This window comes from Talpa europaea (genome assembly GCF_964194135.1).
Source record: "Talpa europaea genome assembly, chromosome: 1".
NCBI classification, from domain to species: Eukaryota; Metazoa; Chordata; class Mammalia; order Eulipotyphla; family Talpidae; genus Talpa; species Talpa europaea.
In genome coordinates this window covers 37767798-37785735 of record NC_140073.1, presented here as the reverse complement: position 1 = coordinate 37785735, position 17938 = coordinate 37767798, and the positions used below count along the sequence as shown (strand labels likewise).

Here is a 17938-nt window from a genome sequence, read left to right as displayed (position 1 = left end):
AAACACCAGTTTAAATTTTGCTATGCATATATTTTTCAGATGTGAGTAACAGCAGACTGAGTAAAGCTGATTTACTTCTCTAATGCGGGTTGGCTTTATCCAATTAGTTGAAGGTTTTAAGAGAAAATATGATGTCCTCTGAAAAGGAAAATATTTGCCTCCAGACTGTCTTCCGAATCTAAACTCAAACATCAACTCCTGCTACAAATTATAGCCTGGAAACATTCCCTAAAATTTTCAGACTTTGTGAGTCAACTGCTTGAAATAATTCTGTCAAATTAATTCATCTTTCTAACTCCCTTCCCTGTCTGTGTCTATTTGTCTGTCTGTATGCATGTATATGCATAGGCACATCTGATAAATTTTGTTTCTCTGGAAAACCCTGGCTACCACAATGTGTTATTTTATTTAATCCTCACAATTAACCCTATGATTAATAGCATTTTCATTTAACATGTGACCAAAAAAAATACAAGAAACTTGAGTTAGTTAACATTGATACCTTACCCTTTCTAGGCTGCCACTGCTATTTAATCAGATTGATTTCTATAAATTCATATGTTAGGGTTGACAGGATTTTATAAATATTCAAGTCAAATGTTTTATGTTTCAGAAGAGGAAAAGGGAAGCTAAAAATGAGAAGTGGTCTGCTTGTCAAAGTCATAACAGTAATTAGTTACAAACTAGAGGCAAAAGTTCCAATTTTCAGCAATATGTGCATTATATATATAATACAAAGCTATACACACACACACACAATCCTGACAAACAAGCTGAGAAGGATAAAGGTAAATAATCTTGGGATAGAAATTTAATTAATACTGAAAAGCTTTGAGGAGAGGGAAAAATGGTAGGAAAAAGCCAATAACCCTTAAAAAAGACTTTCTAGACTATGAATTCATCATTTTATTTTAAACCTATTTTTACTTGTGAAATTTAATTAACATGTACATAGAAAAGTTACAACAGAAATGCTCATCATTCAAGCTAAGACATAAAACAGAAATTCTCTCCCATTTCATTAAAGGAAATTATTGTTTTTATTTTATTTTATTTTATATATTTTTACATCATTTTTCATTTTTGCACTTCATCATTTTGCACTTCTATCATTTTTGCATTTTCATCTTGATTATATTCCCCATACAATTCCTGCCCCCCCTATTTTGACCCTACCCCTTCCTCCCCTCCTCCCCATAGTGTGTCTCTGGTTTATAGTTGCTAGTTGATTTTGACTTTATTATAATTAGTCTTTTTCCTGGTCCCTTATTTAGGTTTTCCAAATTCCTGCTATGAGTGAGACCATCCGGTATTTTTCTTTTTCTTTCTGGCTTATTTCGCTGAGCATGATCCCTTCCAGCTCCATCCATGTTGCTGCAAATTGCATGAGTTTATCTTTTTTGATTGCTGAGTAATATTCCATTGTGTATATGAACCATATCTTCTTGATCCAGTCATCTATTTTTGGGCATGTGCATTGTTTCCATTTATAGCAGCACTATTTACAATAGCTAAGCTATGGAAATTATTGTTTTAACTTGTGGCACTATTTTCTGGCTTTTAAAAATATTTATATTACATATTTGTGCATCTCCTCACAATTTAAGCTAATTTTGCCCTTTTTTTTTAACTTTGTGAACTGAGTCAAATGGTCTATATATTGCTGCTATGTCTCATTTACTTTACTCAACATTTAAATACTTCCATGCAGTTGCATATGACTCTTGCACTCATTTCCAATGCCATATAAACTTGTTTGTATGAATACAGCAATTTTGTTCCTCTATTCAAGTACTGAGCTGCCGAAGTGTCTTCCAAGTGGCTGAAACATTTTACTTTCCCATCATCAGTATGAGTGTTCCCACTTCTCAACATTTTTACCAACACTTACTATTGTCTGATTTTCAATTACAGTGGTTTGAATTTGTATTTGACTAATGATTAATGATACTAAGTGTCTTTTCATGTCATTACAGCCAACTTATACATCTTTGGAGAAACATCTATTTGTATCTTATGCCCTTTTTTAAATGAGGGCACTTAACTTTTTGTTACTGATTTGTAGGACATCTCTGTCCATTTTATTCAACACCCAAAGTTATAGGCTTTCTACTATGTTGTTATTGTTTTTTTTTTTTTACAAGTTTTAGGGTTTACGTATTACATTTGTGTCCATAAGGTTTGTTGAGTATGATGACAGGTGAGTTCCAAATTCATCCTTTTTCATATAATGTATCTAGTTATCCTCTCATTTGTTAAAAACATTATTCCTTTCGTAATGAATTAATCTTGGCACCCTTTTTGAAAAACATTTGACCATGTGAAGGGCTTACTTTTGAATGGTCAATTTTTTTTTTAAAGATTTATTTTTATACAAGAGCTGGGGTGCAGGCCAGAGGCGCGGGAGGGTGAGAGAATTCACCAGAGACAGAGCGGGGAACAGAACAGGCAGACTGACTGAAATACACTGCTGAGGGGAGCAGTGGGCAAGGAAGGAGAGGTCTGCTGCGCCATGTGGGTTTCTCCCTGGCCAGATGGAAATCAAACCAGCACTGCAGAGGCTGCGGACAGCTTCACAGCATGGCATTCAACCCGCTGCGCCACTGGGGAGGCCCTGAATGGTCAATTCTATGCCATTGAGTTGTGCCAGTACTATACTGTCTTGATTAACTATACCCTGTCAGTAGGTTTTAAAACTTGGAAGGGCGAGTCCTCCACTTGCCTTTCTGGGCCCTTTGAATTTCAATATGAACTTTAGGATCAGTTTGACAATTCTACAAAGAAGCTAGGCTTTTAGCAAAGTGGTGATGAGGGACAGGGGGAGTGGAAATATCCTATAGCTCTATCATTAGACTTTAGTCTTTTAGTGAGTCTATATAGGTCTCTGGACTGTGAACATCACCTGTGTTTCTAGGTTCTTTTTCAACTTCCCTTAGGTTGAAGAGAAAAGCTAGAATGGACTAGAGTTAAATATTTCCCTTTTCCCAGTGATAACTCAGTGAGTTAGGCTTTAGTTAACTAATTTCTTCTGTGGGCAGGCCCTCTGAAGAACATAATGTTCTGGTATATTTCAAAATGGTTCCTTTTCCCCTCCTGCCAGAAACATGAGGGGATTTTTCTTTGATATTTGCTCATGAAACCTGGTCAAGCTCTTAGAGGTGAATCTCACAGAACTGTGGGGTCCCCTATGGCTGGGTCTTCCTGCAATATTGAGTTGTCCACACTGAGATACAGCAGTATATCAGTTATGGTTGAGATTTTTCTACCCCACCACTGGTTCCAGATCCTTGTTCCTGATGGGGTTTTCCCTTGTGAGTCTGCACTAGGTTTACATGTCTGTTTTTCCAACTTGGGGGACAATGTTTGACCTTTAGGTCCTCACCTCTGTTACAAATCCTGGAAGAGTTTTTGAGTTATCAGTCAGTTCAGTTTTTTTACTGGTTTATAGGATGAATGTGACTTCCAATCTTCTTACCCACAGAAATGGAAAAGTCTTATTTTCACTTCTCGGTGCTTCATTTGAGTATTTTATTGTCTTCAAGTTCACAATTCCTGTTTTTTCCTGTGTTCCATCTGCTCTTAAACCATCCAATAAGCTTTTAATCTAAACAATTGAATTTTCACAGTTCTAGGCTCCCCATTGTTTCTTTTCTCTGTCTTCCATTCTCCGTTAAAATTATCCATCCATTTTGATCTGCTTTCCTTCTATTTCTTTTAAGACATTATTAAAGTTTTTGTTAGACCTAACATCAGTGTCATAGAGAGTTCCTTACAGTGTCTGTTTTTCTTGTTTATTAATAATATTTTTCTGTCTCTCTAAGTTTTATAATTTTTCTTGTATGACAAACACATATAAAAGAATTTTGTGAATGTGTATCATGTTGCCTCTGTTTAGGCAGACAGCATATATATTAAAATCAGCATATCGGTGTTGTTTTACCATAACTCTATTGTACCTATAAAATATCTTTCATCCAAAAGTTTGTCAACATTTCTATAATAGCTTTACTAGTATATAGTCAGGGTTTTTTCCACTCATATAAAGATTCTTTCCATATACCATATATGAAAGAATCCCCTTTCCTGAGATTTTTTTCCCTTGATGGTAGGTGACTCTAGATCTTCAACTATTTAGGTTAAGTAGTTCTACATTTAACTGTGACTTCCTAGTGCCTAACAAAGAACATGGTAGATAGTTCAAAAATGTTAATGAGCAAATGGTCAAATAACTAATAGCGAGCCCAAATTTGTTACTTACATTAACTTACAACATCAAATGGTTTTCAAAATTAGCTAAAAACTGTAATGACAAAAATTTGCACTACTATGCAGTTTGAGACCTCCCATATTTATATCATAAAGACTGTTTTCTTACCAGCTCTTCTGAGACCTATATGGTGAGAAAGCGATACAGAAGATGACCTTTGCTTCGGGATTGTCAGTAGATTTGAACTGAAAGGCCCATTTAGATAGCATCCTTGACTACAAGGGAAAGAACAGGTTAAAAAATTAAAATCATGGCAAATTCCTATTTTTTTTCACAGTCTTCAATTTAATTAGTAAATATCTCTTTATATATTTAGAGTTTAGACATCACTATAGTGTCTATGGTCTAAAGTCAGCAAACTTTTTCCCTAAAGATCCAAATAGTGCAGGCCATAAGGTCTCTGTTACAATCACTCAGCTCTGCCATTGTAGTAAGAAAGTAGCTGTAAACAATAAAACAAAGTATAACTGTGCAGCAATATAATTTTATTTATAAAAGCAAATTACCCACATCCAGTCCAAAGAGTAGTTTGATGAACCCAGGCATGAAACAGGTTGTCATTACTACAACCCAGATTGCTATTCCCACCCCAGAAATTCTGATTCAGTAAGTCTGGCGTAGAGTCAGAAAACACATTTTCAGATGTTCCTACTTGTACTGGGTCCAGGGATCTCACTGAAAATCATTTCCCTAAATAGACAGTTTTCTGTTCCTGGTCTTCATAATTATTGATTACCTGTTAAATCAGCCATTTCCTATATGTGAAATATTTATTATGGATTTTAGAGTTCTTATGAAGAAATTAAATATAGGTCGGCAAACATAGTATACAGAATGATACATAAAATACAGTTTAAGAAGGTTTGGGCCCAGTGGCATGCATATACCAAATACATAAAAAAATATTACCTTCCTTCTCAGCTATTCACTAGCCTATTTACTTAAACACCTGATGTGGACACTTTCGACAGACTCAAGGACAAATATAGATTCTCCTATTTTTTGCTCAATATTTTTCAATGTAGGCTAGCTTCTCAATAAATTCTTCCCCAATTCCTTCATCTTTTCTGTACTCTTATACCCCATTACTCAGGTCAGATCTGTTTTTATGATCTAAGTGGATATTCTTCATGTTTCTTTATTATAACTTGTACGCATAGTATGTTATAATTTCACTGCTTACAGGTTCTTTTCCCTCACAAGTTTGTGAATTCCTTTGGGGCTACAAGATACATCTCTATATTCACAGTGGACATAGCACAGCACCCGATACAAGTGTTTGGCTGATGTTTGTGGAATAAATGAATCATCCTTTCTTTTAATTCCTAATTTTTCTATGGTAGAGAACATTTTTTGTACCCCAATTTTGAATGAATGTAATTTTTTTTTCTTTCACTTTAACTCTTGCTTTGAGGTTCTCCCAAGGCCATTTTCTAGAAATCTAACTGTCCTATATCCCCATGGGAGAAAAAGTTCTGTATTAAAAAGGCAAGCTCGTAAAACCAGTTGGTAGTCACTTGATTAAAACTGCTTTATTGACATTAACAAAAATTATAATAGCAGTTTTGAAACCGAGGTTTCAAGAGGCTAACTTATGTCCCAAAATTCACAGTTAAAATTCACAATGGCAGAGTTAAAATTCAACATCCAAAGTAGTAGTAATAATTTGTTGACAATGTTACAAAAAGAAGCAATATGCAGATAATACCACCCAAAAAACTCTTCTTCCTGCCAGTGTTCAATCATTCTGTTCAATCATTTGTGTATTTGTGGTCTACATATGGAATGGGAGAGACTGGGAAAGAAGAGTAACAATACCAGCTACGGCAATATTAAAACTGAGAAATCTATGTACTGTATTAAAGTCTATTCACTGATTAATATTCAAAACAAAGATTGAGATTTCTCTTTTATAAACTAGACCCACAGCACTGTTCCATAATATTCTGCTTTTGCACAGTGTCTTCTAATAATTGAAATATGCCAAACATCAATTAGTTGTTTAGAATTGAGAGGGACAAATCAAATTATAATTTTTCAGTTCAGTTCCAAAATCATCTCATTAATTTCTTTTTTTTTTTAATAGAGGCATGTTATTTATTTATTTATTTGTTTTTTTTTGTTTGTTTGTTTGTTTATACAAGCACTGGGTACAGTCAGAAGCGCGGGAGGGTGAGAGAATTCACCAGAGCCAGAGCTGGGAGCAGAACAGGCAGAAGGATCGAGGTACACTGCTGAGGGGAGCAGCGGGCGGCAGGAGAGGTTTGCGCGCCATGTGGGACCCTCCTCCGGTGGCTGGGGAGCAGCCGGGGATCGAACCAGCGCCGCAGAGGCCGTGGGCAGATTCGCAACCCAGTGCTCAACCGCTGCGCCACCAGGGAGGCCCCAATCATCTCATTAATTTCTATCCACAAGACTGGATAAATGTACACCCCAATGAGATTACACAAAACAGTATTAGAGAAAGAAGACAACAAAACGGGGAATTCTCAGTGATTATAGTTGGTCGGCAGGTAATTGAAGTTAGACTTGGGAATCAATCTTAAAATCTAAATGAGCAAACATTACAACAGATGTCCAAAGATATGTGACCAGTTAAATGATATACTGAGTCAACTTCTAGACAAATCAAAAATCACCTCGAAAAAGTTTGTGTCACCTCATTCATATTTTTAAGAGTTGCATAAATATGTTGGATGCATGAAGTCTAGATTTATAGGGTTATTCTCTTAAGAAACTGAGTGGAATGATACCATTAGCCCCCTTGAATTTCTGCAATGCAAACAGCATGCAGGCATTGGTAAAAATCTCTGATAAATTATAAGACATACTACTGAAATGCTGGTCACCATGTACATTATTTAGGGGAAGTCATCTTGCCAAGCAACAAGTTACTAGATCAATTTACAAAGCACCTCTGAAGATGAATCAGAGAATAGGTTAAAAGCAAGTCTCTTTAGACTTGAGTTTGGGGGGTAATTTGCCTAACCTGCCCTCCCTTCCCAGGGAAAGTCTGTTCAAAGGGAGTGAACTATGAAAGATGAATCTGTCCTCAGGGAGGATTGGGGTCGTAGCAAGTAGTCCAAGATAACAGTTTAAATCATTCCTTTTAACCATAAGCTCTAATACTACAACTCAAAGATGGATAATTCAATTGTCAGATAATCCAATAAAGTATTATTTAACCTTTCCTGGAACTCCTGACAAGAGAAACTCATCCTAGGTTAAACTTAGGCAAAAGACAGCAACAACTGTTACAGTCTAATATGGACTGATACTCCTGCAGGATATTTGTTAGGCAGCTTTTAATCTTCAAAATACAATTTCATTTAAGTCCAAACTGTTTACAGTAATCAAGCAGATTTCTTAAGTGTGGTCTAATACAAGGTAGAAAATTATGCCAAAAATAGGTAAAGAGATGTTAAGAAAATTCAGAGGTGAAACATTACTTTTCCCTAGGGCCCACGGGAGAAGGATGTCAGGGTGTTATTCTTAAGAAGATGAAATCTGAGCCCAGTCTTCAAAGATAAACAAAAATGAGGTTGAGAAGATCTACTGCAGATAGCACAATGAAAGAGGTGGGGGTACTGCAGTGGACAGATAGAGGGGATATCAAGAGTTAATCTTTTTTTTTACAAACCTGCTTGATGCCATTTTCATTATGTACACACAAAGAGGTAATTACCAAAACATGTTAACTGCTAACAGATTATTTTGTTTCTTTTAAAATTATTTTTTACACAAAATTTGCTTCCCCCCACCCACTCAGGTGTAGTCCCCATAGAGTTTCCTTCACCAATGTACCCATGCACCATCACCTCAGTCCCCCGTGCTCCTCCCTCCCTCTGTCTGATCCCTCTCCCTCCTCCTCCCCTGCAGGATGTCTCTGATTTATTGTTGTCTGTTTTTGCTTTGTTGTGTTTTGTACTGTTATTATTTTTTTACACTGATGTTCTTATTTGGCTCCCCTGTATTCCTGCTATAAGTGAAACGTCGTGACTCATATAGTTAATCTTGATGGTCGTTTCAGATAGAGAAATGATGTTAGAGAAATATTTTTGGTATTGTAAAGAAATGACCCCCTATAATTAATTAAAACCTTAAGTCCTCTAAGATGAAAGGTGGTAATAAGCCCTTAAGGGTATGGAAAACAGGCTATTAAAATCAGACTATTTCTTTTCTCTCTTGTGTTTTTCTTCCATTGAATTTCTCTTATAGCTATGATGAGGTTTATTTATGATACTTAACAATTTTTTTCTCCAAACAAACATGAAAAAAAGCAAAATTAAATTCTACATTACTCTTGACACAAATATGGAGAATATAACTCAGCTGAATTTTCAAATGGAATTAAATCAAAAACAAAATATCTGAAAACCTCAAGGAAAAGTCAAACACAAGTTCCAAGCCTGTTATTTTTACCTGAGAGTTTTCCAAGTCATTTTTCTATTCTCACTTATATATTTTTTCTTTTTTAAACAAAAAATTTATTTTCTTACATCGTTGCTCATTTTTGTACAGTAACTGATTTCTCCCCTCAGGTCCATTCTCGCTCTTTGCCAAGATTGCCCATCTCTTTTAATTGGATTAATTTTTCCAAGTAAGGATGCCAATTAGTCATGAGGGAATAACAGCGTTTTGAATCCCAGCCTAAGAATTTAAGCACTGTCCCACAGGCATTACTAAGGGTCCAAAAACATAATGACTAAAAAAACCTAGTCAAAGTTTTGTTTATGGAGATTTCTGTTGGAAAGGTAGAAGATGGATCAGGTAATTATGGATATTAGGAACGGGAAGACCAATTAAGAGGATAATTTAATTGTCCAGGTAAGGAGTAACGTATGAAAACAGTGTAGGCAAAGTGATAAATGTGAAGGAACAGAGAAGAGATTCAGAAATAATTTTGACAATTGACAGCTTCAGAGGAAGGTAACAAGAGGTAAAGGTAACACCAAGCTTTCTACGTCAATCAATGTTGTTAGTAATCATTAATCTAAAAGATAGCAGCATTATGCCAGGAAGGGCCAGAACAACAGTAACAGATGAGAAATTTGGTTTCAGGGCCTCCAGCTGGTGCAGCGGGTTGAGCCTAGCACTGTGAAGCTGTCCACAGCCTCAGCAGCGCTGGTTTGATTCCAGACGGCCAGGGAGATTCCCACGTGGCGCGGCAGACCTTTCCTGTCTCGCCCGCTGCTCCCCTCAGCAGTGCTTTTGGTCGCCTGCCTGTTTTGCTCCCTGCTCTATCTCTGGCGAATCCTCTCACCCTCCCGTGCCTCTGGCCTATACCCCAGCTATTGTATAAATTAAAAAAATAAATCTTAAAAAAAAAAAAAGAAATTTGGTTTCAGCAGTTTCAAGGAATGAAAGGTTCAATATTGGAATGATGTTTAAATCATAGGGTCATTTAAAATCAGTTAGAGAAACTATGCTCAGAATTCAAAGCTGCATTCAAATCAAGACTAAAAAATTTTATAAGATCTCAGTTCTAGAGAAATCTAATGCAATCAAGATGTCTCATGATTCCAGAATCATAAGTGATATAGTTTTGTGTTATTATAGCTTCCTGAACAAGCATCACCATTCATTAAAGATCCATAGCTACAATGTCTAATATGATTATCATATTATGATATCACATGCCTCTTCACATACATTAATTAAATATAAATCAAATTTAAATTCTCTCCCGTAGCCAATATTAGACATGATTCAAGTGATCTATAGCAACATGTATCCACTACTGTACTGGACAGTACAGACATGAAATATCCCCACCATAATAGAAATTTCTGTTGAGCAGAACTGATCCAGAGACTGAATTTCAAAATGAACAGTGTCTATAGATACATTACATATTCCCATCTTACCCTATCTACACCTGGAAATTTATTATGGAGGAACTGCAGCTTCTGCACACTGGAAAAAATTACATCTAATCTCATTTCTTTGAAGGAATTGTTATTTGATAATTGCTTTATTCTTCACATTTCTAAACCTTTTATGAGACATGGCTTTGTTTTAATGAGGGTTAATATATTGAATCTGCATACATTTACCTTTATATGAACACTTTTCAGAGTTAAAGATTACTTTTCTTTGGGTCATATTTCTATTTTAACACGAATCATCTGAAGCAGTAGAACAAAAATGACCTTAACTCAATATATCAAATGTTTCTTTAATTGCAAATGCATACTTTTACCTCAGTGTGGTAAAGAGGTTAAAAAACAGAATAATTCATATCATTCTTTCTTAAACCCAACACTATATTCAAGATGATATTTCCTATGGTTAAGAAATATGAGTCACATTTTCTGTTTGAACATCATTCCTGCTGCCATATATCAGTTTAGACTCTGAACAAGCTTTGGACCAAAGCTTATTTTTCTGCACTATACTTTTCAACTTAAACCCATTCCTGTTTTATATATCATTTTACCAATTTTTTCATTATAAAAATAGGAGTTCATCTACTCAGATGTATTACAGACATTCAAATCAATCACAAAATAATCTGTGAAATTACGTTTTTCTGATTTTATTTCATATAGAAATGTTAACATAAATTTTATCAAATAAGTGACTGTGATCCAATCCTGCCATCTACTGTTTCAAATGTGTAACTATAATTTAACCGAAGTACAGAAGCTGAGTAATAAAAGTGGATTAAAGGGAAATTTACACTAATTTTCTGATTTTTTTTTTAGGTGACTAAATAGGAGCTTTTAACTCAAACAAAAGATGTTTCCTGGGTTTAAAAGGCAGTATCAAATCCTTTGTGATTATCAGGATAAAACGGTATATTTACATTCAGAAGACTTTAGTTCTTACATTTTCCAATCCTCACTTAGTTGTACTTACTGACAGTCTTTGATTGGTAGGACTACCACTACTTAGTTGCAAGTAAATCCCAACAGAGTATAGAATGTGTTAGTAGTCTTAGTCCTCCAGCAGGAACAGGGTTTGAATAATCTTGCTACCTTCTATCTAACTTGACATAAGCCCTGGGAACTTGCTCTTCCTTTCATTATCAGTTACTCTGATGACCCACCTCCAGATACCATGCACTGGACTGGTGACTGCTCCTGTAATGGGTTTCTCTACCATAGATTTACTTGCAACTGTTGGGATTTACTTGCAACTAAGTAGTGGTAGTCCTACCAATCAAAGACTGTCAGTAAGTACAACTAAGTGAGGATCACAAAAATCTGCAAAGAGCTGATGAGACTCAACAACAACAAAGAAAATAATCCAGTCAAAAAATGGGCAGAAGAGCTTAAAAGAAACTTCTCTGAAGAGGAAATGCAAATGGCCAACAGGCATATGAAAAAATGTTCAACATCACTTGTCATCAGGGAAATGCAAATCAAAACTACCATGAGATACCATCTTACACCAGTGAGAATGGCACATATTAAAAAAACTAGCAACAACAAATGTTGGCGAGGGTGTGGAGAAAAAGGAACTCTTCTGCACTGTTGGTGGGAGTGCAAACTGGTCCAACCACTGTGGAAAGCTGTGTGGAGATTTCTGGACCTACTAAACATAGAGCTTCCATATGATCCAGCAATTCCACTCCTAGGTATTTACCCAAAGGACACAGAAACATCAATTCCAAAGAACACCTGCACCCCTATGTTTATAGCAGCACTGTTTACAATAGCTAAGCTTTGGAAACAACCCAAATGCCCAAAAATAGATGACTGGATCAAGAAGATGTGGTACATATATACCATGGAATATTACTCAGCATTCAAAAAAGATAAACACATGCAATTTGCTGCAACATGGATGGCGCTGGAAGGGATCATGCTCAGCGAAATAAGCCAAAAAGAAAAAGAAAAATACCAGATGGTCTCACTCATAGCAGGAATCTAGAAAACTTAAATAAGGGACCAGGAAAATGAATAACTATAAGAAAGTGAAAATCAAAATCAACAAAAAACTATGAACCAGAGACACTTTTAGGGGGGCGGGGGCGGGAGGGGAGGGATTGGGGTCAGAATGGGGGGCTGCAATTGTATGGGGAATATAACAATAAAATTTATAAAAAAAAAAATAATAAAAAGTTTCCCTACTACTCTGTTTAAATTGATCCCAGTTTCCTTCAGCTTCATCCCTGGTTCATGTTTTTTTAAGGCCCCAGCTTGATTTGAACCCAACTTACTTATTTTGGGGACAGGGTTTATTTGCTTTAATTAAAAATTAGTTTCTCTCTTATGCCATATTACTGCACATGCTTTCCTATACTAAAATACTTGAACTGCTCAGTTGTGCTTTTAGAATGATTTCAAACTTCATTCACAGAAACAAAATGGATGCATTTAGATTAGAGTTTCTTGAAAAAGTTCTGGGAATTACCTTGAAATGCCAAATTCTTGCTGAGGCCTTCTGCCATTATTGCGTTCCCACCTTGACGAAGACTGTTCAATAAGTGGCAGACCTGAAGTTCCTGAGCTCCTCCTCAGCTGTGGAGTTTGCAAACTATTCCTACTGTTTAGTCCCTGTTGAATAATTTTAAACTGGTTAAAACTGTCACCCCTCAGTATGTTGTATATGTGACATTAAAAGATGGCATTTAAAATATTAAAACAAAGTACATTTTTTAACATGTACAGGAGAAACAGAACATTTTATTCTGGAAATCTGACCCTTTGCTGCAAATTTTACATTCCATACTGCTGAATTTATCTTATTTCAACAAAAATGATTTCTGAATTCCAAAAAATTTAACTGCATTTTTCCTTTGTACATTTTACTCCTAGACAATTGACATTTTATAGCAGGTATGAAAAATTTACCCTGAAAAAGAATTTCAAAGGACAAGCTTAGAATTAGGGATGATCAGTTCTGCATTCTAAACCATTTACACTTTCAGGGTTATGCTAATATACATAGAAGTTAATCTGCAGAATTCTCAGCAATCTTCTGAATTAATGATTAAATTCAGAGCCTTTATCATTAACTATTGTTATAATCTAGGCCCATTTAATATTCCTTAGTTCTTAACATAGATAATACATTTACATTAAATTATATGTTTTAACTCCCTTTCCTAACATTTTTTCATAAATGCTCTAGCCCTTTATGAGTTAAATCAGGATTTTTATATTTTTTTCCAAAAGCATGAATGAATTAGACATTAGAATTTCATGAGAAGTTTAAAAAGAAGGAAGGGTTACTTCCTTATTATATGACTTATTCTTATCAGATTCTAGAATGAAAGATAAACTTGATTAACTGAATGTTCAAAAGTTGAGATATGTAGGCATCCTGTTTATTTTAATATCATTAAACTGTTAAATGCACCAGTACACTTTTCTACATAGTAAAACAGTAATAAATATAATACCTATGTCACTTTGATTTTTATGATAAAGATTTTTAAATACTGTTTTAAAAATTATTCTAAAATCAAACATTGATGGACAATACAAAGGAAGAGCAACATATCAAATGAAAACTAATTCAAGTACACACTACAGTTATCTTATTGATGAATATATTACTCTCCCTTTTTTATGCCTGTGATTAAACTACATTCTTAGTAGTAGAACACTTTAAAATGCCATAAAACTAAGTACTATACTTAATTAGATTTTTTAAAATTTTTTTAGTTTATTAGGTTTTGACCAATATAGGTTCTACTGGATATACTGTTTAAAAATGAAAGAATCACTTATCTAACTATAATCCAGGTTTGTGATCAATAATTTTCAAATCTTTTTTGTCTTAATCAGTCTTAATCTTTCAACATTTTTAAACCCTAATAATGAGAACTAACAAAAGGAAAATAACTGATAATCAAAATCCCTCCAAAAACTAATTTTTTCTAAGCTCTATGTACACTATTAAAATAAAAAAAATTAGCTGATTTGAAGTTCATCTTTTCTGGGTTAGTTTCTTTATCAAATGAAGTAAACTAGAATGTATGATGTTTTTGTTTCCAAATTATGATTTTATATATTTGTACGTACAGGTATTGATAAAAGAATCAAGTGAAATAAGTAAAGGCAGTCTGAACAAGCATAATGTATGCTTACTTAGGATATTATTATTTTCTAATGGAAATCCTATTTTGAAGCACTGATTTTTAAAAATAAATTATTCCCATATTTAAGGATACAAAAATCAATGCCTATTGGGCTATAGCAATCTTGAGTGAATAAAAGAGGTGTTGGAGATTTATAAAGATTTACAAAGAAATGTGAAAATCAGTTTAAAAGAGTGCAGTGTAATTCATAAAGTGGGTGTTATAATTTGGTCATTTCTTCTGGTTCAACAAGAACAATTACTGGATTCTGAAAAACAAAATAGAATAGTGACATGATTTGACCCCTTGTTTGTTGTGTAAGCCTGAATTAAATTTGCTTCCTGTTTTCTACTTCGTGACAACAATCACAGCAACATTAACAATAAATAGTTGTTATAACTGCTCATTACAGCCATGTTATTTAGAGTAATAACTGAAGACTTGTTTAGGGTTACTTGAGATTTTAACTGCCTCTAAAGTCCCAAGCAACTCATACTGTAATAGAAGCTGGCCCTTGAAAAATAAGTTCTATTTTAATGTAAGATTCAAAGGAACTGTTTTAATTTGAAAACATCAATAAACGTGATAAATAGGGCTGGCTGATTACTGTATTTTGACCTTGTGAAGTTTTCGATCTCCTTTCTCAGCTGGGTCCTCTATTTCAGAGCAGGGATAAAATCCAGGAAATGGTGTGAGAGGATTAATCTTTGGCCGACAGGAACCTGAGAAAGCACCCATCAAGCTGCTGATACTCCGGAGAGAAGAAATGACTTGTGGGGGAAGGTTTGGATCAATCAGAAGATCTGACACCATATTGCGTGCCTCATTTAGAACAGAAAGATCAACTCCACTTCCACCTCCAGAATTCTAGAAAAGAAAAAAATAAATAAAATCATATATTTGTTACACAGAAAACTTAATATTTAAGGAAAATTTAACCTAGTTTAAATCAACATCCATACAAGAATATCTAAGTAAGTAATTTAACTCAAACATTAATTTTCATTTATGTGGACATGGCATAAATGATGTAACAAAACATTTTATGAAGTAGATAGCAGATATTGTGAACTTTCCTTTATTCCTAACAGCGTATGTGAATTATTTAACATCTTAACTTTTTAGTCTCTTCACTGTAAAATAGGGATAATAACATCTATCTCACTAAAGGCTGATGTGAAAATTAAATCTGATAATACACATAAAGAATATAAATTATATATTTAGTGCATATATAGTATAAATGTATTTAAAATGAAATAAATAATCATTACGAAAATATTATAGGAAATGGTGACATAAGAAATACAGAAAAATTGATCAGAGTTAGAAGGAAATAGTGTTAATTGAACTGAAAAGCTAAAAACTTCAGGAGGTAGATACAGAGTTAGATAATCATCATGACAAAGATATTTAAAAAAATGAATGAAAACACAGAAAGTTTATCAGAGGTACCCCCCCACCCAATAAAAAAACCACCTCGGGAAAAAAAGCGAATGTCCTGAGAAAAAAAATTAATGAGCAGAAGAGAGAAATGGAAGCTTAAGTAAGAAAATAATGGAGCTGCCGTGTGTACAATGATGACTAGAGGAAATAATTATGGAGGAAGGTATGGAATAGCTTCCAAAATAGACCAAGTGGAAGACTGAATCAGTGACCTCGAAGACAGTAACACAAAAAGAATCCAAGTGAAAGAAAAAAGAGAAAATATGAAGGAAAAAAAAATGAAGAAACACTCTGAGACTTAATTCTACTCCTGAGAAAAGACAATATACAAATCATGGATATTCCAGAAATGGGAGAGACAGGAACACAGAATTCATTTAAAGAAATAATTGAGAGAAAAGAAGACTTTATTGACTTATTTACCTGAAAATACAAAACAGGGGTTGTATACACCAGCTTCAACATAGCTGATTTCAGGGGCACAAAGTAACATATATAGGATTCCCTCTTATTTCTCAGCTGTTTCTTTGCCAATTTTATTTTCAGGCAGTTACCTCTCTTGAAAAGGGATCGCTGGCAATTAATATCAGACTCAGCATTTCTACAACTTAACAGGCATGGTAGAAAGATCCAGTAACTTTTGCACAAACATAGGCAGAATTGGAGAATATTGTTAAGTGAGATAACATTTGTAGTATATGTCATATTAGTCAAAGACTGGATGGTGTCACTTACATGTGGAATGTAGAGAAATAATTTTGTTAAGAGTAAATATACAAGTTGATGGATATGTTAAAAGAAAACATCATGGGAAGGATAATATTAAGTTGGGCTCTAAAAAATAGGTAGGAAATATACTTTAAAATTTAGAGTAATCACTGTATTCACATGAAAATGTTTTTATTTTCTCTATATATGAAGTTCACCTAAAGATCCCATGATTTGAAATAAGCACATTCATTGATAATAGCAGTGACCTGAATGTTACATTTGTTTATTTTATTGTACTTAAAACTTAACATTTGGGTGAGTCTGGCATTCATAATTATTCAAACTAATGAATTCGCCATGCTACTGTTTATTTAAAGCATCCGCGACACATTTTAGAATTGAGATATTATGATAGACCAATAATTGCCTAAATAGCCATTGAACTATAGTTCCCTCGTTAAGTTTTATTTTGTATTAGTTTTTATTTTAAAAGTTTCCATTATTGGGGCCTAGCTGAGCTACTTGTAGTCTTTATGTACAATATATGACATTTTAACAAATGCCTCTCTGTATGTGTCACTATAGATAATAAGGCATACTTCCGACAAATAGCCTCCCATAACTTGAATTGCTGAACCAAAGTGAACATGTTAAGTGTCCATCATTACTGTAAAACTGTCCTCCCTGTACTTCCACAAATTGTATATAATAGCTCCTATTTTCCAACACCCACATGAAAAATCTGCTGTCACTTGAGTTGCTGTTTCTCAATAAGTAATGCGTCATTTCTTTTTGGTTGCTTTCAGGATAGTTTCTTTGTCTTTAGTTTTCAAAAGTTTAATTATGACATGTCTTAGAGTAGATTGTTCAGAGGGGGCTGGCATTTGATCCTATTTAGGTTCAGCACTTTGAATCTGTAGGATAACATCTTTTGCAAAATTTGAGCTTTCAGTCATTATTCATTTACTGTTTTTTTTTGTAAATTAAGCTAATATTGATTTACATCACTGTCTATGATTCAGAGCTATAGGATCACACTTCTTCAGATGTTCAAATATTCTTTTAAACCCACCCTCTTTCTTTCTCAGACACAGATGCTAGGAATATTGTCCCTTAGGTCTATATGGTTCTTTTCATGTTGTTTCCATATATTTTCTCTATGTTCAAATGGGATATATTCTTTAGATCTAGCGTCAAGCTCACAGATTTTACCCTCTGTCATCTCCACTATTTTGAACATATTAGTAAGTTTTAAATTGCCATTATTGTTTTTTCAGAACCATAATTTATTACTTTTTATTTCTTTGCTGAGATGTTCTATTTCACGTATTTATTTCAAGAGCATTTTTAATTGATTAATACACCATATTTATGACTATTTTAAAAAAATTCCTTGCCAGAGAATTTCAAATCTGATTCCTCTTGGCATTAGCATTAATTATATTTTCCCAGTTAAACTGTAATTTTCCTGGCTCTTGGTA

At 34.3% G+C, this 17938-nt stretch overlaps 1 protein-coding gene across 1 annotated transcript in view; it reads right to left on the bottom strand.

Moving 5' to 3' along the window:
• The window catches only part of PDE3B (phosphodiesterase 3B), a gene marked incomplete at its 3' end in the record, with an annotated part of 116366 nt that overhangs the window by 22447 nt on the left and 75981 nt on the right, over positions 1–17938 (bottom strand). Inside the window, 3 exon segments of the mRNA XM_084247483.1 lie at positions 4376–4482; positions 12629–12771; positions 14919–15167. Of these exon segments, the coding sequence (XP_084103609.1) occupies positions 4376–4482; positions 12629–12771; positions 14919–15167 (499 nt within the window).